General features: G+C 40.5%; 3 protein-coding genes across 7 annotated transcripts; all 3 read right to left on the minus strand.

Moving 5' to 3' along the window:
• Positions 1 to 891: 891 nt before the first annotated feature.
• On the minus strand, positions 892 to 11,396 carry ccdc71 (coiled-coil domain containing 71). Of its 4 annotated transcripts, none has more exons than XM_079472007.1 (2): positions 11,112 to 11,396; positions 892 to 3,250 (listed from the first exon to the last, which is right to left on the minus strand). In XM_079472007.1, exon 2 carries the CDS (start codon positions 3,207 to 3,209, stop codon positions 2,208 to 2,210), a length of 1,002 nt encoding a protein of 333 aa, XP_079328133.1. In that variant the 5' UTR covers positions 3,210 to 3,250; positions 11,112 to 11,396; the 3' UTR covers positions 892 to 2,207. The 4 variants fall into 4 exon arrangements, with proteins under 4 accessions (XP_079328133.1, XP_079328135.1, XP_079328132.1 ...); XM_079472009.1 differs by having other exon boundaries at positions 11,367 to 11,390; XM_079472006.1 differs by lacking the exon at positions 11,112 to 11,396 and adding an exon at positions 10,711 to 10,835.
• Positions 11,397 to 15,577: 4,181 nt separating this feature from the next.
• kctd6a (potassium channel tetramerization domain containing 6a) lies at positions 15,578 to 17,936 on the minus strand. 2 transcript variants are annotated; one of them, XM_079472241.1, is made up of 2 exons: positions 17,843 to 17,936; positions 15,578 to 16,637 (listed from the first exon to the last, which is right to left on the minus strand). In XM_079472241.1, the coding sequence occupies exon 2, from the start codon at positions 16,635 to 16,637 to the stop codon at positions 15,951 to 15,953; it is 687 nt and encodes a 228-aa protein (XP_079328367.1). In that variant the 5' UTR covers positions 17,843 to 17,936; the 3' UTR covers positions 15,578 to 15,950. The 2 variants fall into 2 exon arrangements, with proteins under 2 accessions (XP_079328367.1, XP_079328366.1); XM_079472240.1 differs by lacking the exon at positions 17,843 to 17,936 and adding an exon at positions 17,292 to 17,491.
• Positions 17,937 to 18,760: 824 nt separating this feature from the next.
• On the minus strand, positions 18,761 to 21,454 carry pdhb (pyruvate dehydrogenase E1 subunit beta). Its single transcript, XM_079472077.1, has 10 exons — positions 21,289 to 21,454; positions 21,132 to 21,191; positions 20,581 to 20,688; positions 20,417 to 20,479; positions 20,295 to 20,330; positions 19,940 to 20,225; positions 19,758 to 19,868; positions 19,563 to 19,654; positions 19,299 to 19,440; positions 18,761 to 19,204 (listed from the first exon to the last, which is right to left on the minus strand). The coding sequence occupies exons 1-10, from the start codon at positions 21,322 to 21,324 to the stop codon at positions 19,059 to 19,061; spliced, it is 1,080 nt and encodes a 359-aa protein (XP_079328203.1). The 5' UTR covers positions 21,325 to 21,454; the 3' UTR covers positions 18,761 to 19,058.
• Between the last annotated feature and the right edge of the window lie 235 nt (positions 21,455 to 21,689).

Raw genomic sequence — 21,689 nt, forward strand, 5'->3', positions numbered from 1 at the left:
CCCAATCCCAATTCTATTTTATAGCCCTTCACCTACCCCTCGCCCCTTCCCCTTGAAACAGAGTGGCAAGGGAATGGGCTGAACACATTTTTGTTGTTTAAATCCTTATGAAAGTCAAAATAAAGGCTTACATTATACTCGAATGAGCAACCGTGTTGGAATATATCATACCCTTCATTTGAAGTGAGGTCCCGAAAAATCTTTGTTTGAAGGGCTACCCTCCAACCAAAAGAGAATGGAGACAAAGTGTAGGTGTAAGTGGTAGAAATGGGAATGGGAGTCAATTGCCTGGTCATACCGAAACCAGTGCACAAAATTCACAAGAGGCCCTGATCAACGATGTCAAGAATTAACCAAACTTGTTGGACTGGCCAACAGTGGGTGTGGCCAAATTTAAATGGCGATAATTATTAAATAAAATACTTATTTTCAAAAAATGTTGCACAATCGTTAAGGCTCACGCGAAGCATAAAACATTAAAAATAGATCTAAAAGACTCTTTGGAATTTGCAATGTTGTCAAGTCTTTCAAATAAGCTTTACAAGAATATGCTGTAATGTCCTAAAGTTCTTGGCAAGCAAGCCAAAGGCAACTGTGCCAAGGAAAAGGTAATCCTATGGGTATGGCTGAAAATCTTTAACTATTGAATAAAACATACAATTGTCACAAACTTGATATTTAAATCCAAGTTGTGAGTTAGAAGGGGCTTGTAAAATTGGATGGTGGAAACTCTGCTACTGCAACACTAAGAGACCTTATTAATCCACAACACAATTTCTTCAAACATATTTTAATTCACAATTTGGTAACAGTAACTAAAAATACCACAATGACATTTACAGCTTTTGCGTGTCACAGATTAAACTATGAAAACAAGCGAAAACTAAAAAGGAAAATAAACTTTTTGCTTTATTTTGTGTCAGGATGAATCTTTTTAACATAACTCACAAACGAAATTTCAGACATTTGTTTTTATACGCTTTGTGGAACCAATGAACTGCTTTATTTTTGGGCTTTTTTCTCAATGTTTAGTTGTCAAACTCAATGTCAGCCTTGAAGTGTTTACAGCTTTATGCACATGAATATCCTTAACAAATAAAATGTAGAGACGGAAAATTCACGAATGAATTTAACAAAGGTTTACCAGAAGATCTGAATGTACTTTTCTGTGGCAATGGGATACTCTCTGGATAACAGGTATTTTTTTATATATTTCGCCTTCAATACCTTTAAAACGTAGAGGTGGATCGGGATGGTGGGTTCTCTTTTAAGACCTCTCAAATCTGGTTAAATTGGTTCAGAAAGCAATTATGTCCACAAATCAAACTGACATGGATTAAGTAACTCTGATATTTGTAATAAAAATAACCTAGAACCACCTTAAGATTATTTTAACATACTCCTATTCAAGTGTTTTGAGGCAGTGTCATATCAACAGACAAGCGCTCCATTGCTTTTGAAAATTCCTTGTGGTCATGGCACCAACAAAATGGTTAAACTAAACACCAGGCTTGGCACAATTTAAGAAAAAAAATAGAATTTACAAAGACCGAGTGCAGAAAGAAACCACTAAAGAAATACAAAGACAGGTCCTTTATCACTCTTCTCAAAGAACAAGGCCATTTATTTTGCCCTGAAATTTAATTAATATGAAAAAGTGCCCCCAATCTGAACGTGTTAGAACATAAACATCATATGCAGTCTATGCCGGCAGACTTACATATTTCTAAACAGGTGAGGTCAAAAACCTGCGTGTTGTCGTCATCAACAGGATCCTAAGATGTAGGAAAGCATAAAGACAAACTATGACCACCCAGATAAGGGCATCGTTGCCTTTTTAAGCAGTAGCATGTAATAAATCACTCTACAAAGTCTGTTCCCATAGTCCAGTTAGTTAGCAGTCTGTGCCCACAATATTTCAACAAAGACAGATATCTGGGACCTGCATAGTCATAAATAAGTGTTTGTTCAAAAGTCTATTCCTTCAAGATGTCAGAAATACATAAAATTAAAGCCAAAGGGTCCTGGGATGTATCGGGAGATAAAATACTGTGAGAGCAAACAACATCCCATCTTTGGATTATGATATTACTTGACGATAATGCAAAACTTGGAGGTCGCTGCAATGCTCCCATCCAGAGTTATCTCCCAAAACGAAACACTGCAAACAATTCAAGAAAGGAAACGAAAACTAAATCCCCAGCAGTCTATATGGAGTTGACCAGAGGATGAATCTGTATCACAGGGGACAAATTCACTTGCAAAATCTTCTGTGCCTTTCTCCTCACCTCTTCGTCTGTGACAGAATCATCTACTTTTATGACTTTCCACTCAAGGCCATTTCCATTCAGTCTAGAAAGATCTTGGCCATTGGTGAGCGTCTGGGACCAGGCAAACCTTTGGAAATGGTCTAGACCACCGTTCATCAGATCAGGTTTCCCGGACACGGTTTCCATCTTTTTGTAAATGCTACCATCTTTAAGACTGAAACCATTTTGACAGACGACCGGAGCAGAGTCTCCAATAAGGGCATCGTCTGCTTTGATCGGACAAGACAAAATGTGTTTGTTGTCCAAGGCAACTGCGTTTAAAGTCTGTCTGCCGTTTACGGAATGCGGAATTCCAGACAGATCTGGCGGCGGCCGTAGAGCAGCACTGGGTGTGCTTCCAAAGTGAATTTGCAGCCTTGCGGTGTGGCCCCCAGTCGCTCCCTTTATGTTTGTAAGCTTGAGGCACTGTGACGCATGAAGAGATTGCTTCTCTTCTGTTGTCGATGTTGACGCACTGTTCTGCCTAAGAGTGTCTATGGAAAGGTTAGTAAGCAGAATCTTGGGTTGGTTTTGAAGAATGGTCTTGGCTGCTCTACTGAGCGCAGAGTAGTTCACCTCCTTGACCTTTCCCAAACTTTTTCGTCCTTTCTTTTTCAAGGGTTTCTGGACTTTCTGGACCTTGGCGACAGTCCTGGATGACAGGGTCTCTGCAGTGCAAGATCTGTATCCGTATACATCTTTGCTCTTCAATACAACAGGCTTGGCTCCTTCTTTCCGTAAGTCTTGAAGAAAGGAAAACATTTGTCTCTCTGTGTCCGTCAGGTCCTTTGTCATGGGATTAAAGACCCTTAGGGCCTCCATAAGGGCACTTTCTCCAGCTGGGGCAAATCTTGCCCAGGAATGAACTACCCTTCCCATGCCCTGTTCTTCACAACTCATGGTGCACTTTAACAGCTGGTATGCATAAGGACCACAGGTGTCTGTGAATATAGAGAGGATGTTTAAGTAACGAATTATGAATGCAAAGAAGAATTACATTTTTAGCTTTCGAGACAAATAGTTTAAAAAACGAGCCTGCTGATCTTAAAGACTGTAACTAGGCACAACTTTATTCTTTGTTGCTTTTGGAAACATTGTAGAGTCGGTCATCACAATGCCAATTTTGTAGAACTTTTTGAAAACCAGCCTTAAATGGATACTCCACCCAAAAATTCTGTCATGAATTACTAACACTCTAGTTGTTCCAAACATGTTTACATTTCTTTGTTCGGTTGAACACAAAGAGAAATCATTCCCAACCACAGTTCTGAAGCACCATCGACTGCCATAGTAGGGAACCTTTTTTGTAATATTTTAGTTCTGTTGAACACAAAAGAAGATATTTTGAGGAATGTAGGAAAACAAACAGTTCTGGGGCACTTTTGACTAACGTTTACATCTTTCCTACTATGGCAGTCAATGGTGCTTCAGAAATATATTAGCCCAAAATATCTCTCTTTGTGTTCGACCGAACAAAGACCTTTATACATGTTTGGAACAACTAGAGGGTAAGTTATTCGTGGCAGAATTTTCATTTTTGGGTCGAGTATCCCTTTAAGCCTGAAAACTGATACACAAGCCTGTGAACGCAGAAGCTTCTAGCTGTGAAAGCTTCATTTTACACGTCAATTCATTACACAGCATGTCAGAGTGCAGCTAGGGGCTTTCACACCGCAGGAACCTTTGTCATATTTACTTACTAGGGGTGTGACAAGATATCCCACGAGACACGAGATTGGGTTCACGAGAACGAGACAAGAATTTTAGACTTTTTTTAAAGAAATCCTTAACGATGACATGTATGGCGACATTTTTATTTTATTCACCCTAAAACACTAAATGCAAAATTGTTGTGTTCTGGCGAGACCAGTCGGATTTCGTGAAATCTCGGCACACTCCTATTACTTACTATATCCACTGATAGAAGTCGCCGCTTTTTGCCGTGTAAGCTTTGCAAGAAATTTGATTTTAGTTACAGGAACACCTTTTAGTGGGACTACATTAGCGGAGTAAGGTTTGACCAAACACATTCGGAACAAGTGTATGTAGTTGGGCCGAACACATAGATAGTGCAATTAAAAGCCATAAACGTACAGAAAGCTAATGTAAACAGCATTTGCCTGTTTTGCAGGCTTGTAAAAAATAAGCCCATAATACATTTTTACCCATCACTATGGTGCAAGGTGATGTTACGTGCTAATTAGCATGTTTGCGAAATGTTTCAATAAAACTGATCATCCAAAAAGTTGAAGTAATTTATAATCATGTCCAGTCAGTAAAAATGACAGATGCCAGTAAATATGTTTTGTAATCATTCATTCATTCACTTACAAGTAGCTTTAAGCTGCTGTTTGGTTATGAATGTGCTGCTTCTGCCGCTCATTGAATGAGCGCTATCTAAAGGAAAAATGTCTGTAAACACTGCACCACTGTGCAGGCCTGTGAGCACATGACACGGGGGTCTGATATAGGGAAAGATGCATGCATTGCAGAATTTTCAGTTCGTTTTGAAACTATGGCAAAAAAAATTTGACTGTGTTGGGCCGTCTTAGTCTAATGCCTTGTTTATACACGTGCCTGGCTTTGCACCACGACTTTCCACTGATCCTGCGTGGGTTTTCCTGAATGGGCGAGGCACTAAATGTTTTTGAGACAGCACAAGCATTTTTTACATGTACTTGCGCATGTGTGATCTGCAAATCTAGTTGTTGTTTCATGTGGAAAGACTAGTAGATTGCGAGCCTGCCACCAGTGCAGGCTGTGTGTTACAGTCAACTGCACGCCACTGCCCCGGTCACTTACGTGTCACTGTTTCCTGGCTGCCGTGGACAAGCACAATGCAGGTCGTAATTGAGAAGTTAACACACGCACAACGTGAGCGCATTACTACGAGTCACTGTTTGCTTTTACGGATTTCTTGAGGAAACGTAATTTATCTGTGGATTACTTGAGACAGCGCTGGATCATTTCAAATGTGTTCATAGCAAGAACGACAACGAATGCTCTTGTTAAGTTTAATTTTACGATATATTTACATGTGTTGTGTGAACATGAGTAAAAGTGTCCTTAATACACAATAAAATCATCGTAACAACGTAACACGAGGGCTTTCATTTTGCTTTAATGTGTAACACTGTAAACGATTAAATATATACTTTTTGACAAGCACAATTTCTGTTGGTTAAAATGAATTCAAATTACGGTCTCTCTATTTAGCACCAATCAATAATCGTCTTTTTGGATAAACCTTAGCTTTCATTCAGTGGGAAATTGTCTGCAGTACTACTGCACCGCAAGAGCAAATTCTCGCTTTCCCGGCTCAGAGATCACCTCTCTCTCTTAGCATCTATTTTACTGCGAAGGGAGAAGCCAAAGCCACTACAGCCTACAACCTTTAGCCAAAACAAAAGCATAACCGCCAATGCTGATGCCCTGGCAAACTTTATTATCATGAAAATACCTGAGGCGGCTTGAAAAACAGTGATAAAGATGCCAGATGCAGATAGGAAGACAGCATTTCCTGGTTATACGCGTGGTTCTTCTGTGGAGCATTGGAGAGTCTGCGCAAGGAGTTAGCCTAGGACATCACGCTCGCTCTGAGAGGGGAAAGCACCGCGTCCACGCACTTCGAGAATGTGCGCGGAGCTAATGCCAGCCCGAATGGGAGGACAGCAAATTGGTACGCTGAATCCTCGAATGCGAATCGCAGGAACCGTCGGTGGCGCTTGGCTATCTGAACATGAACGTACGCATCCTTCAGATCTACGGATACAAACCAGTCCCCGGGACGCACTTGTGCCATGATCTGTTTTAGAGTTGTCATTCTGAACACTCGCTTGTGAAGCGCTCGGTTGACGGGTCTCAAGTCCAGAATCGGACGCAGACCACCATCTCTCTTGGGCACTACAAAATACCGGCTGTAAAACCCGCTTTCCCGCTCGTTCGGAGGGACACGCTTGATCGCTCCTTTCGCGAGCAGGCTGCAGATTTCCTGCTTCAACACAGGCGCGTTTTAAGCTGACGTAAGCGACGGGACCACACCGCTGAAGCGGGGAGGTCTGCGCCTGAACTGCAGGGCGTACCCGTGTTCTATCACGTTTAGTAGCCAAAGAGAGATGCCTGGAATGGCTTTCCACGCGTCCAGAAACAGACATAATGGCCGTATATGATCGGGGGTTACCGTCAGCGGACCGTCTAGGGGAGCGCGCTGGCCCAGCGAGGCTAAATGCACTGGCGGGAAAATAGCTCGCGCGTGAGAATCCAGCGGTCTCTCGTCCACGGGAGCGTGGGAAGGCTGGTTATAGTTGTGACTAACTGCGGCTTCGCGCTGCACCGTGGCAGGGCAAGGGACGCAGCATTGTGTGGGTGAGGGGGAAAGAGGTCCTCTTGTGAACAGGTATGTGTTTTTATTGCATTTACACAAACAACACTTACAACATTGCAATAATCGCCCGCAATCGCGGGGGAAAACTGTCGCCGCCACCTCGCGGGGTGGGTGGACTCACCAGCGGCTCGTTGGCGGCGGTGAGCCTTGACCCTATGAGTCCACGAGCGATGTTCCTACGAGTCCTTAAGACACGCGCCGGCAGGTCCGCACAGTGCGCGCAATCAGACTCGCAGAATGCATCCTCCGCGTGAGCGAGGCCCAGGCAGGCAATGCAGTGCTCGTGAGTATCCTGCGGGCCAATGGTGCCCGCGCAAAGACGACAGAATGAAGCCATCGGATGCGGTGAAAGAAGTTCTAGTTGCGTCTTCAACGATGGCAGCGTGAAACAGAAGATTCTGAGGATTGTCGTCACATGCACTGTAATTATACTGTCTAGACTCGTCAGTATTTGCATACTGTGCATGTCTTGCGACAATTGGCCAGTTTTTTTACTGGCGTTATCCTATAGGACTTCAGGAAAAGTGAAAAAGAGGAGTTTCATATGCGGTCTCCGCAATGTCGAAGTGACCGCTCTCGAAAGGGAACCATCCTTCTAGCACGTGTTTACATAGAAAACGATGGGAAAGTAGCACCGTAGGATGGGAAATTATGTTGCCTATGAATGGCCGGGCCGGTCACTGTACCACACGGCACACACATACTTTGTGCAGTAGGGCTGTGCAATTTGGGGAAAATATCTAATTGCGATTTTTTGACAGACATTGCGATTTGATTGGCAAATTAGTTTTAAGTCAAGCTTCAACTCAATATTGTCAATAGTGAGCAGCACAGTATGGGTATAGTTACCCTGCTGAAAGAAAACACTGAAACCCATCACAGAAATCCTAATTGTTTCCATTCAAATATTACAAAATTCATTTTTTGTAGTGTGTTTTGGGCATTATTCAAATAGGAATGACTTTTGTACTGTTGGTTCCCAGCTGCCAGATTACATCACACCAATAGAATCCAAAAACCAGTGTACACTGGTTATAGTTTCCATTTAAACAAATACAACTCCCATTATAACCCTTAAATCCATTAAATGTTCTATTGTTTTATTGAATTATTAGAATAGTTTACTATATAGGTTATATAGGATGATTTACTCATTTTTATATACTTGACATGTTAAAAGCTGAATGTTTCATTTCTGAAATTTGCAAAACAGTTATGTAAATTTACATTTGTTTGAAACGCGAAGCCAAGCGTGAGATGACACAGGATGCACGCGTTCGTATTGCCAGATTAGCTTGTGGTGACTTGTAGTTTATAGCCAACTCAAGTATAAACGAGCATTACGAAAATATCTGTGTGTGCGTGTCAACAATGGCTCGTCAGGAAAATGCGCCTCACGGGCAGATACGCGGGAGTATGACACAGGCTGTGTGTGCAGGACAAACAGATCAGGCCAAAATTCGTATTGTCTTTAAACTTGTACAGGGATTAAACCCACCATTTATTTCATAAATCATAATCATGATTACTTTGGTCAATATAGAGATCACGATCATTTAACACGATTACTCACTGACATTTGAAACAACATAGGAAAAATAAAAGAAACTTGTCTTTGCCTAGCGCAAACTATTATGCATGAATGCAAAATCTGAATGCAGGGTGCTCTTTAAGGCGGATATATGGTTCGTCTAGGGCTGGGCGGTATACCGAGTTGGAGGGATATATCAATATGTTTACCCAACGCGATGCGGGATTAGCCTATATCGTTCATATCGATATGGTTTTATGCCGTGCACGCGCTCGCTCTGCGCGAACCAGATCGCGCCCGCTTGCCTGCTCCAGCACACAAGGTAGCATGCGACATGGAGGAAAGAAAAGTCGCAAGTGGTGCGATAAAACTATGGCGGTAGTTTATCACATTGCTAAAGACATGGTTCCTATTGCAACAGTGGAACAAGAAGGTTTTAAAACGCTGCTAAAAACCGTTGACCCAAGATACCAGTTACCCAGTCGCAAGTACTTTGCAACAGAAGCTCTGACGCAGACGGAAGCTTTCCGAGCGGCTCGCAAAAGTGTCTCATTTCGCGCTAACATTCGATTTATGGTCAAGCAGGACATGCGAGCCATATATGAGTTTTACAGTTAATTTTCTTGAAGATTGGGAAATGAAAACTGCGTGTGCTGTATTTTATTTATCAAATATTTTATATAATTTAAAATATGTTGTGAAGCTGTTTATTTGTAAACAGGGAGGGAAAACCCTGTATTTGCATTCTATTTTGCTCAAAAACTGTTAAAATGAAGGTTTAATAAAGGCTTTGATTTTCGAGTAACCATTTATTCCTTTTGGTAAAAAATACCGGATATATATCGTATACCGCTATTCCTCCTAAAAATACTGAGATATGAATTTTTGGCCATATCGCCCAGCCCTAGGTTCGTCCTTCAGCATTTTCGTCAATAGGACATGACGCGTACAAAAGCGCATGCGCGAAAAAGTGCACTAGTCCACTAGGGGTCAACGCACACACAGAAACTGTGCAGTTTGCCATTGTCGAAGAAGAATGATACAAAACCAACACGCTGAAATCAAGAACAGTAAGCGAAGATGCATATCCTTATCCACTGTTTGGTTGTTGTTCTTGTTGTTTTCTGGTTTGCTCGGATTGTTTGCAATGGTGAATCACTTCCTCAATCAATAATCTGCAGTGGGTATGTAAATGACACGACTCAACACTGCCCTTTGATGATCTGGTAAAGCACACACACTCATTTTTATTGGGCATGTGTTGAACTCGGACGTCCGCGCTTAAAGGCGGAGTAGATCATTTGGAAAATGCTAGCAGTGCAATAATGCGAACCCTTCCTCTCGCGAATCACCATCCAAAGCCACGCCTCCTCCAAGACACATGAGCGCACACACAGACCAGAAGCGATTGGTCCAAAGCTTTTTGACCCTACGCCTTTCACACACGATATATAATTATATAAATACCAATGTTTCGCTTTACTTATTGATTGCTATCTGGATGTTAAGACACTTCCAACCAGCGTGACAAAAAACGTTTCTGGAAAGGATTGCCTACACTGCCTTTAATCCGTGAGAAGCATGCCACGCGCTTTAGTTATTGCATACATACAAAATGTACGTTTTAAGTTTAAAAATGAAATAAGTGACGTCTTCAACCTTGTTATAATCTTCACAAACTAAAATCTACATAAGAAAATAAAATCGCACGCCAAGATACGCTGTTGTTACATATGTCACGATTGGTTGCCGTTTGTGCGTACAAAATAAACAATCACAAAACTAGTTTGTTTACATGTAAATACAACTTCCGCAATTTTAATTGAAAACCATATCGGTTTGAATACAGATGTATAAACAATTACAGTTGACAGTGATAAAACACAGCCTCTAAAATCATTTATACGAATTTGTCTACGCAGATATGCACGTAACGTTAGTTAGCCGCTAGATCGCGCAGCGCCTCGAAATTGCGACACTTCACGTGGTTTGACGTAACTACGCGCATACTAAAACATAGATCCTGTCTAGCTATTTTAATCTTCCTTAGCAACCAAAGCAGCAAAAATATCAAATGATACTTAAAATGCGAAATGATTCGACAAAACCTGCGGTTTGTAGCAGTGAACGTCAACGATCTACAATTACGTTTAATACGATTTCCAACGGCGATGCAACACAATACAATAGAGGAACATTCAGTTGGCGAAAAGGGGAGATAAACAGTCACCTTATACTTGCCAGCGGGACACGTAAACGTTACGTTACTAAACAAAAGCACTTTAGCGACAACACACGTTATTCAGCCCCACTTTGGGTGTTTACTTGGGGAAACTAACAGGCAAAAAGACCGACTGAAAATGTAGTTGAGCATATACCGCAAGCGAGGTCTCAATGGCGTAACTGCTGAAAATAAACTATATACGGATATAACACCACGCTTCGTCGATCAAACTGATGCGTAATCTTGTAAAAGAATGTCTTACCGTATTCCGAGTACCTTCTGATAGCAATAAAACGACACCCAACGAGCTCTGTGTGCCATGAAACAAAAATGGCTCTCACAGCTTCTGAGGGCGACTGTTTCGAGTGGCTGACGGGCGAAGGGGGCGGGGCCATCGCGAAAATCGCTAGCTTGACTTTAAAATTAGTTTATATGTAAGTGCATATTTAAAAAAAAATAATCTTGTTGCGGTGGTGGAGGAATGTGGAACAAAAGTGATCTTTCATATTATGTCAAGAAATACAGATATTAGGGAATATTGTATATGCAGGGCGACCATGTAATAAAGCGTTGTATAAATAGTTTGAACGGCATGTATAGTCATAGTATGTAAAAGCATATTTTTTTGAGTGATTGGTATTTTTGCAACTGAGTGGAACTTACAATTATTAAAATGGACTGCACATTTAAAGGCGGGGTTCCGATTTCTCTTAGCTGTTGGTGATGTTCAAATCACCCGACTTTGTCCTAAAAAGCGTAATTGTGAAATCGGACACTTAGCCCTAGTTTTATTTGTAAAAACATTATTTACTTTTTGTTAGAGCAGCAACACTTTTATGATATGTAATCTGCTTTCTTTTATTGAAGCTAGATAGTTTCATAAAGGTTAGCATTAGCAAGCTAGCTTTGAAGGCGTACAAGATAGAAAGATCACGCCATCTGTTCAGAGACGTCACGAAAACCACGCCTCCTCATGACAATTACCTAATTACTCAATGCTGCCTTCAAATGAGGCTTATTCGAGCTCAAACCGATGCGGAACGACACGTTTCCTGGAAAAGGTGTGAAATGAGGTTTGAGATTTCTCTTGTTTGGTGGGTGTGTCAAGAATGAAAGCCCAATCAGCAACGTTACCCACGCGGTTTAAAGAGACAGCTGACACGATGGGTCCAAGTCCTTTAAATGTGTCCGCTGCAGCTCGCTATACGCAACAATTGAAGATATTTGAAGACATGCATTTTGCAGTATTCAACACGTATTTATACCGATTTCATCAGGCTCTGAAAATTCTTCAAAAAAAGAAAAACCCAAAGAATGGTCTTCTCAGCTGCCATAGTTCAACTCTTGCGTCATCGCGACAAAGTGTTCAACAGCACCACCGTTTCCGTTTAATAAACGTTTTGCAACGTTTTGTCGAGGCAGTCACCCGAAAAACAACATGACATTAAAACACATGACGTTATAATAATATTGAACGCAAACAATGTATTAACGGTTGTTGTTGGAATTTACAGTGGTTTAAGCTAATGTTTATGCGGACAGGCAGGTAGAAAACGTAGGCCTAAACCCCCAATGCTGGAAGTTTTTTTAATTTTTTAACACTGCGTTAACGTTTTAATAAGATACAACTAACAGAAGATTTATAAACTGATTTGCGATGTTACATGAATATTTTAAGGTTAAATTACATGAAAAAAAGATCCCGGAGAAGCTTCTGGGCCAGTGTTTACATCTTGCGAAGAGGTCTATACATTGCTGTAGACAAGAGTAACCAGTAAAATGTAATCTGGATTACATAATCAGATGATTTTATATTTTAAAATACTACGATTTATATTCTACATTACATGGGGTTATGTTACAATTCCATTCTTTCAAGTGTTCCCTGTTTATTTGAATTCAATACCCTGTTAGTTTCCTTGGTTACAGATTGTGTTCTTGTCGGTTTCTGTAGCTTCTAATTAACACCACCTGTGTCTGTGTTTATTTTCTCTGTATATATTCTCCCTGTTTGGTTTGGTTCCTTGTTGTCAAGTCAGCTTTATTTATATAGCGCTTTTTACAATTTTCATTGTTACAAAGCAGCTGTACAAGAAAACATTGAGTATAACATAAAAGATTATGCAAGTCAAAACACAGGTCAAATATCAGACACACTATAAATTCTTATATGCAGTGTAAATTAAATAAGACTATAAAATTCTGGCAGCCCCCCCGGCCAGGCAAACAATGCAAAACAGTATGCAAATAGGGGCGAGGAACCCAAAACTCCATTGGCGGAGAAAAAAAACCTCAGTGGGAAACCAGGCCTAACCAGGGGATTCCAGTTCCTCTCTGTTGTGCTAGCCTTCTTGTTTTTATCAAGTGTGTATGTCATTTTATTTATTGGTGATATCTGTGGTAGGTGCGTTGCGTTGCAGTGATGAAGCCGTGCAGTGATGTTACCATGCAGTGATGTTGCCGTGCAGTGATGTTGCCTTGCAGTGATGTTACCTTGCAGTGTGTTGCCGTGCAGTGATGTTGCCGTGCAGTGATGTTGCCGTGCAGTGATGTTGCCGTGCAGTGATGTTGCCGTGCAGTGATGTTACCGTGCAGTGATGTTGCCGTGCAGTGATGTTGCCGTGCAGTGATGTTGCCGTGCAGTGATGTTGCCTTGCAGTGATGTTACCTTGCAGTGTGTTGCCGTGCAGTGATGTTGCCGTGCAGTGATGTTGCCGTGCAGTGATGTTGCCGTGCAGTGATGTTGCCGTGCAGTGATGTTGCCGTGCAGTGATGTTGCCGTGCAGTGATGTTGCCGTGCAGGGATGTTGCCGTGCAGTGATGTTGCCGTGCAGTGATGTTGCCGTGCAGTGATGTTGCCGTGCAGTGATGTTGCCTTGCAGTGATGTTACCTTGCAGTGTGTTGCCGTGCAGTGTGTTGCCGTGCAGTGATGTTGCCGTGCAGTGATGTTGCCGTGCAGTGATGTTGCCGTGCAGTGTGTTGCCGTTCAGTGATGTTGCCTTGCAGTAATGTTACCTTGCAGTGTGTTGCCTTGCTTGACCAGTTTCTTTCAGTTGTCTTTATTAGTACATCAAGTTTTGTTTGGTTAGCTGCTGGTCCTAAGTTTGGCTGTGTGTGTACTTTTACGTTTTGTGAGACTAAGTGTTTTTATTACCTTTTAGGGGAACGCGTAATTTCTAGAAAGAATTAAGTTGATTCAACAAAAAGTGTTTATCATAGAAGATTGCTGAATCGCATACATGAAGCAGGTATGGGCGAGAACGGAAAAAGGAGTGGCAATATACAACATTCGATAACCCGGATGTATAAAAGCTTTAAGGCGAGGGTCTAAGGAAATTACTCTTCACGTGCATGCTCAGACTAAAAACTGAACAGTTTATCAACCAAATGCACGCATTGATTGTATGGAATACATTATATACATAATGCTTCTAACAAACAGCTTAGAAACAAAGCTTGGGAAATATTGTATTAATAAAGCAGCTGTTGTATTATACCTAAGGTGGCTTTGTAATATAGTTTAAGGTGGTTTGAATAGACTTTTAGCCTGGCAAATATGGGCTGTTGTAGATATAGTTGGCAAATATGGTATATTTTGAAATGGAAAGTTGATCTTGTAGTTTAAAAAATTTCTCAGACAAAGAATGTCCAGGTGTCAAAGAGTTAGCTTTATTCGTTCAAGCCAAACAAAGTGAGATCTTTCCAAAGCATCTGAAAATACAGTGTTCTCCAGCCTTCAGTTATAGTGAAAGACCAATCAGGTAAGTCCCTGTTATCTCTTATTTTTGTTAACCAAGTGCTGTTTTTCTGCCACCAATAGATCCCAGGCAACAAGATACGTTCTTAATGGCAGTAGGCCCGCTATTACCTAACATTTTTAAATGATTGTATACAATGTTACAACTTGGTTACAATAGCCAGTGGAAATTTTCTGGCAAACCAACCTGCATGCACTTTTGACACCATGATTTGTACTTGTGTTTGAAATATATTGCTTTTATATTTTATATATTAAATATTGTCCACCTGTGCTTGCACCACATTTAAGGAGTAGCCGGAGAAGTTATAAATATCGGGGTCAGGCGTGTGGATGACCGCCAAAAAACTAAGAATGTAAATCACTTGATGATAAGATTATTGGTTAAAATGATATGAAATGGAAGCAGAAACGTGGATGGTCCGTATCAGCTTTGTTGTCCTGAGGAATAAAGTTTTGATATCTTGCAACATTGAGAGACCATTTCTTCCTAGCCAGCTGTCCAAACCCATTTAAACTCTTGAACTTGAATCTCATACTGTCATATATACCTGCTATGTTTTCATGTAAAGGTGGTAAAGATTAATCCCTGTGTTATACATCCCTGAGTGCACACTTATTTGCATGAGTAAACACCATTTGATTTGATTGACCTTGAATTATCTCTTTTTGGATCACAAATATCACATTATTTTCTTGACTTCTTTTTAACAGTAGCACAAGTACAACTGGATTCATTTATTTCTAAAATGATAAGACTTGGTTTGAAAAACATGTGGTTTGAGTTTTTGGTTAAGTGTCGAATCAATGAAACGGGCTGCAACTTCATTTGACGCAACTGGAGGCGTAAAAACTATTGCATAAAGAAGCATCTTTATCATATATTTAGAATTTTTACTAAATATTTCAAATACAAATCTGCTCCACTGTGGAATGGGATTGTAAGCAATCTTTTTAATGCGTAGGTCAATATCATTACAGACATGATGGAACTCTTTCACACACATAAAATCTGTCGGACTCAAGCTGTTAAATGTCCGGATGCAATTCAGTATTGGATAAATTTTATTGTGACAGACCTGCTTCAGCAGTGTAAACCCTTAAAAATGGCAACTTACCATTTACAGTGCAATTTAGTCCACATCCTGTCCAAATCTATGCATTTGAAACCGTCCATAGAGGTGTTATATTGATAAAAGAGTACATGTGGCACAAAGGACACTCCAGCAGTTTCAGTTATGCAACAACATGCAAATTACAATATATATATATATATATATATATATATATATATATATATATATATATATATATATATATTACATTCTAAAAGGGAAGGAACAGACGGTAAATGAACTGTAGTGCAGACAATCATGCAAACTAACACACTGAGGATTTATGACGCACAAATCACACAATAAAACATTGGCAGATATATTATACATACACAAACTTAACACTGATGCAATATACTGTATATAAAAATATTTTGAGTACATTTTGCATATACAGATATGAGAACAGGTATATGAGGTATATATCGCTTGTCCTTAAAGACATTTCTCAAGTTCCTTACATCCAAAATCGTTTCAAAGCAAGTAGCTACCTTTACACATTCAACGTTTGTGTAAAATTATTATAACCATGTGTATATTCATTCGTCAATATTTCATCAACAGTATTCCATCAATGATAAAGTGATAACATGGATCAATTTAGACATTACAAGCATTGCCCTCATTATTTAGTCCTCAACCTTCTGCGCAACTCTACAAAACGTCCAATGGTGCTCCACCGTGTTCTCATTGGCTCGTTCGCTCATGTGATGCACTCTCGTGTTTCGAATCGTAAAACCTTGCTTGGAAATGTACTCCACTAGATGCACCCTCAAGGACACCTCCTGGTGGTAGTCACATGGTCCAAACGTAAAAGACACTTGAAAGTCTCTAGTGTCCATCATATGTTTATTCCATCTGGTGAAGTTGTTGGAGATGCCTTCAAGCAACGCATGAACTTTGGTGATGATGGTGAGCTGGGTGATAATGACAGCCACAGGGTTCGAATACTTGGATAGCTTGCGGGTGCTCGAAAGTTCAACCACCTGCTCAAACGTGTCCAGAGGATAAAGCGGCTTGGTTTCGCTTAAACACTGAATCAACGGCTCTATTTGGTAGAAGTCTGCCTCCTTCCTTAACAGTTCGGTTTCTTTGAAGTCACAAGGAAGAGTCAGTTTTGAGGTCCGTAAGAAATTCAAGATGTAACGGAATAGAGGGCCATCCCGATCAATGAAATAGTTACCCCGGGCATCTCGCGTGGTGGGGAAATCACCACGGAACATGGCACCCAACATGGAGTCCGGGTATCGCTGGAGAGTCGTCAGCGACGTTGTGTACAGGTGGCCGCCAACATTTAGGGTAACGGTATCTGTCATCTACAACAAAGAAGAACAAAGGATGGATATTGCAGAGGGTGGTTGGGTGGCCATGATGGTGGGCAGCATTAAATAAGATTTGTTGAGCTGAGCTGAAAATACTGCTATGAACAATGGTTACTTTGGAAACTATAGTATGGAAAATAGAGCTTTAAGGATTAACTTGTTAATGATTTTTGTATTGAGCTACTCATTCATTCAGATGACGTTTTGTATGCCAGTAAGACCAGTGGATCTCAACTGGTGTTTTTTGCGGACATCAAATGGCGAAATAACATTTACATATTTACATTTATGCTTTTATTGCATACAGTATTGCAGACATTTTTATCCAAACTTACAAGTGCATTCAAGTTAATAATTTTTCTCAACATTTGTGTTCTATGGGGGTCGAACCCACAATCTTCGAGTTACTAGCGCAGTGCTCTGTGAATTAAGTCATTATTTAATAAGCGATTCCTATAAATCAAACAAATAAATTAAATAAACTGTAACATTTATTAATATTACCGAGAACTGTGCATACCAAACACTATTCAGATGTAGTGAAAATTTGGTTTATAAATATTTTTAAACATAAACGTAAAAATGACAAATTTATTTAAATAAAAAACAACGTGTTATTATTTTAGATAAATAAGACAATTTACAAACCGTGTTTGTCCAGTCGCCATTCTCCATAAGGCCAATTGTTTGGTTCCTATTCAGTTATGGTAAAATTATGTCTACAGCCTTTTGAGGTACAAACTTCACCTGCTTTAATAATAAAATGCACATAATTTCAAAGTTTAAACTGTATGTTACAAGTGTAGTACAAATGAGAGTCTGAATAGAAACATTCGTTATACATGCGTGATTATATTTTATAGGCGCGCACGACTTTATGCAGCGCTGCGCAGACCGATCGCATTATGACGTCAAGGCAGCGCGAGATCATACGCCAATTGGTCTTCGCCTACAACACGCCCACTACGGGTTTCCCTGCATCCCACCACACAAAGATGCAATAAAAGATAAACAAATAAATACATGAAACAGTTAGCTGTATGAGAAGCTACTTGTAGATTAAGACAGAACGCTCAATAGTGATCAAAGGCGATTTGATGCATTCGCTTATCACCCAAGGCGCCTGCGAGAACACCGTATTAAAGCAACAAATATAAATAACGAATGTATGCGAATACAGACCGTTGTATATGTATTACCTCGTTTGAAACGCCTCTGATTTTTAGTATCGACTCTTGGTCCGATGTACGGTCCGATGCACCAGAAACATGGAGGACTGTGTGATCTGTTAACGCGGTTTGTATGCGCTCCTGTGGGCTCAATCTGATTATTGTGGTAAATTCCTTAAATAAAAATGCATTGTCATGCTATCGTTTCTCAAAGCAAATGCGTTTACACGAATACAGCGTGTAGAAAAAACGTAAAGATGAACAGGACAGATGAGACAAATCACGTGGAGTGACCGGAAACGACACGCCCACCCCAAAGCCACGCCCCATTGTTGCTCTCTAAGTCGTTTTCATGTTTTCGAATCTCATCTACTTTCATATAATACATATTTATATCACCTTAATAATCTATGAATTTTTCATTTAAAAAAATTAAAATAAAATAAATTCTCAAAAAAATCCTTGTTTAGGATTGTTTATCCTTTACAAAGATTGACCCAGATATTGCCACCCTAAATTACACACATTCTCAATATGTATTACACAACAATATTCAACTCATCGGGGCGGTTTCCCACCCAGAGCTTAAATGTTGTCTTGATCAAAAACAACTTCCACGTATCTTAATATATCGATGTGATTGTATAGTCTCAGTTACCAGTAATATTTTTTGTAAAACAAATATATTTCTAATTGGCTTAAATATCCTAATATAACTGATGTACAGTCCTGGTTTAAGAAAATCCTTATCCAGGAAACCGTCCCTGTAACACTGCGAACCAACCCTTCTTAAACTTTGCTTACCTGAACACCGGCAAACTCCACAAACTCTCATACAACTTAAAAGCGTCCTGGACTATAAGTAACATACAAACATGCATTCTCAACAGCAGATACACTTTTCCCCAATGATGATATTTTTATGAATAATCCTGGTCAGTCTTGCAGCCCTTGTGATAAAAGTTTATTTTTCAGGTAAAGAATTTACATCATAATTATAATAATAGACACGGTTCATTGTTTATGGCCGTAATTTATGTCTGGCATTAAATCGCTTTTTAGTCAAAATGAGAACACAATCTTAATTTAGTGTGACGGCACCAATGCGGGAACAGAAAAGACCCGTGTAACAGAAAAACATGTACAAGATATGAGAGCAATTCACATTCACCGATCACCGATGTAGAAACGGGAGAGCAGATGCAGTATGTAATATTAAACATTGTCCTTATATGGAGATAATGGGTTAAACATTCAACATCTTTTTGACGGAGAAGATAATGTCCTTGATTTGTGGTACGCTGTTGTCCTCCAAGATCTTGGCGTACGGCATTGGAATATCTACGCCGGTGACTCGAACAGCCGGGGCGTCAAGGTAATTGAAAGCAGGACCTTGAATTGAAAAATAAAAATATTATTTATCTCGGAGAGGCCAACAGAGGACTGTTCAGCGTTTATATCAGAACAACCACAGCAATGTTTTTACCCTCCATGAGTCCGGCAAGAATTTCTGCTCCCACTCCGAACTGAGGCCAGCCCCCCTCTACAGTGATGAGGTGATTGGTTTTCATGACGCTCGTCTCGATTGTTTCAGTGTCAAGTGGTCGGATGGTGCGCATGTTGATAACCTGCAGATTTCAATTGACTTAGGTTTGTAACCATACAGTTATCATGCGAAAAATAAATGCAGACTGACGCTAGTGGTCTTTGTTTATATGTTAAAGAATCAGTGAAAAAGACGATTCTGTACCTCACATTCGATGCCATCCTTTGCCAAAACTACAGCAGCATCGAGACACAGTCCAACCATTCGTGAATGAGACACAAGCGTGACGTGGTTGCCTGCATCATAACATTCATATTAATAACACGCAGTGATCAATTTAGACACAGAAAATGCATTTTAGAGCTTCAATAACATTGATTACATTCTACAGTTACCCACCCTGTCTTTCAATCCTTGCTTTCCCGATGGGTACGAGGAAGTCTTTCGATTGTGCCTCTTCGGACATCTCAAACGGAACTCCATACATCAGTTCGTTCTCCAAAAACACCACTGCAAAACACACAAAACGTCAGTCAAGAGTTCAAATCGTGAACATCTGCCTCATCGGCTGCAAACCTCACCAGGGTTATCGTCTCGTATGGCGGATTTGAGGAGCCCCCTAGCGTCTTCGGCACTCCAGGGACTGACCACCTTCAGCCCGGGACAGTGTCCGTACCAGGCGGCGAAGCACTGGGAATGCTGGGCCGCCACGCCGGCGGACGCTCCGTTGGGCCCGCGGAACACGATTGGAACGGACTGCAACCCAGCAGACATGTAGTTCGTCTTCGCAGCAGAGTTAATGACCTGGTCAATGGCTTGCATGGAGAAGTTGAAAGTCATGAACTCGCAAATGGGCCTCAAACCCGCCTGGAAGAAGAAGTGAACGTTTGGGATTTTTTGTAGCAGTCATATTGTACAATTTTTGAAAAAACTCACCATGGCCGCGCCGACAGCAATACCAGCAAATCCCATCTGAGAACATCAAAATATGAAGTTCCGCTGTTAATAAAATACACGTTATAACATGCGCGCAAGGCACAAGAAAAGAAAACTCTGACCTCGGTGATTGGCGTGTCAATGATGCGCTTGTCTCCATACTTTTTCCAAAGGCCTCTGCTAACCTGTAACCCAAGCAAACTTCATTCATCCCCATGTCCATCTACAAATACAAAACATACAACTAAACATCAGCGTCCTCGTCTCATCCTCGGATAACACTTACTTTATATGCACCGTCATATTGTGCCACTTCCTCGCCGAGCAGGAAAACCCGTTCGTCCCTCTCCAGCTCCTCATCCATAGCCTGGTTGAGGGCATCTCTCACTGTTATCTGCAATAATTAAAAGAATGTTAAAATGACCGTGGTGCCATCTCCAATTCCTATGATATTACTATGGTACATGACCAAATTACAAAGCACACATTCAAAATACCCTGGTGTTACTACTGTACACAGTAGACGTCCAAAACACAATTGTGCATAACCTGAAACTTATATTACCATAGCAGATCTAAACAAAAAACAAGTTAGTTTTACTATACACACCCACAAATGTCTAACAAACAGTTATTGCTACACAAGTATAACCACGATAGATGAGTTACTACCGTGGTCTCTGTCATGCATGTAATACTAAACACACAGTGACATTATAAACTTAACTGACATACGAAAACATACTAATTATCATGTATAAAACATGCTGTTGATCGTTATAGATTCTGCGTAAAATGTAACGCAGCATCTGCTGAAGGTGAGGCAGCATCACTGACCTGCACAGTGGCCGGCGCCGTCCTGTGAAACTCCCTCCGCAAAACCACCGAAACGGCATTCTGAGAGACAACACACATCGAATATGATTCATAAAACACTCAGCTAAACAACACGACTGTTATATCTCATAAACTCTTAATTTTTCAGTGTAAATACCTTTCCTGAACGCAGGAAACACCTCAACGACGCCATGTTTCACTGTCCTCTGCGTGGGGGCGGGACTGGACTGACAGCGGTTTCGTCCAATCAGAGAGCGCGTTGTAAAGGCCGAACAGGAAACTCGGTGATCGTAGCCAATCAGCGCACGGGAATCATGTCGGATTCGGAAGTTTCCGTCGGAGTGTCTTTTGGTGTCCAAGGGCAAGACAAATCTTTTTATAGAATACGAAAAATCTGTTTAAAATGTTAGAAAATTGTGGAAATAAGTGTTCATAAATTCATAAAATAAAAAATAATTCATAAAAGTTCAGTTAGAGACGTAACTTGTCATCTGTAATATATTCTAGGTTATTATAATAAATATTTAATACACAATTATTATACACAACTTAGTGTAG

This window comes from Barbatula barbatula, assembly GCF_947034865.1.
Source record: "Barbatula barbatula genome assembly, chromosome: 13".
Taxonomy (NCBI): domain Eukaryota; kingdom Metazoa; phylum Chordata; class Actinopteri; order Cypriniformes; family Nemacheilidae; genus Barbatula; species Barbatula barbatula.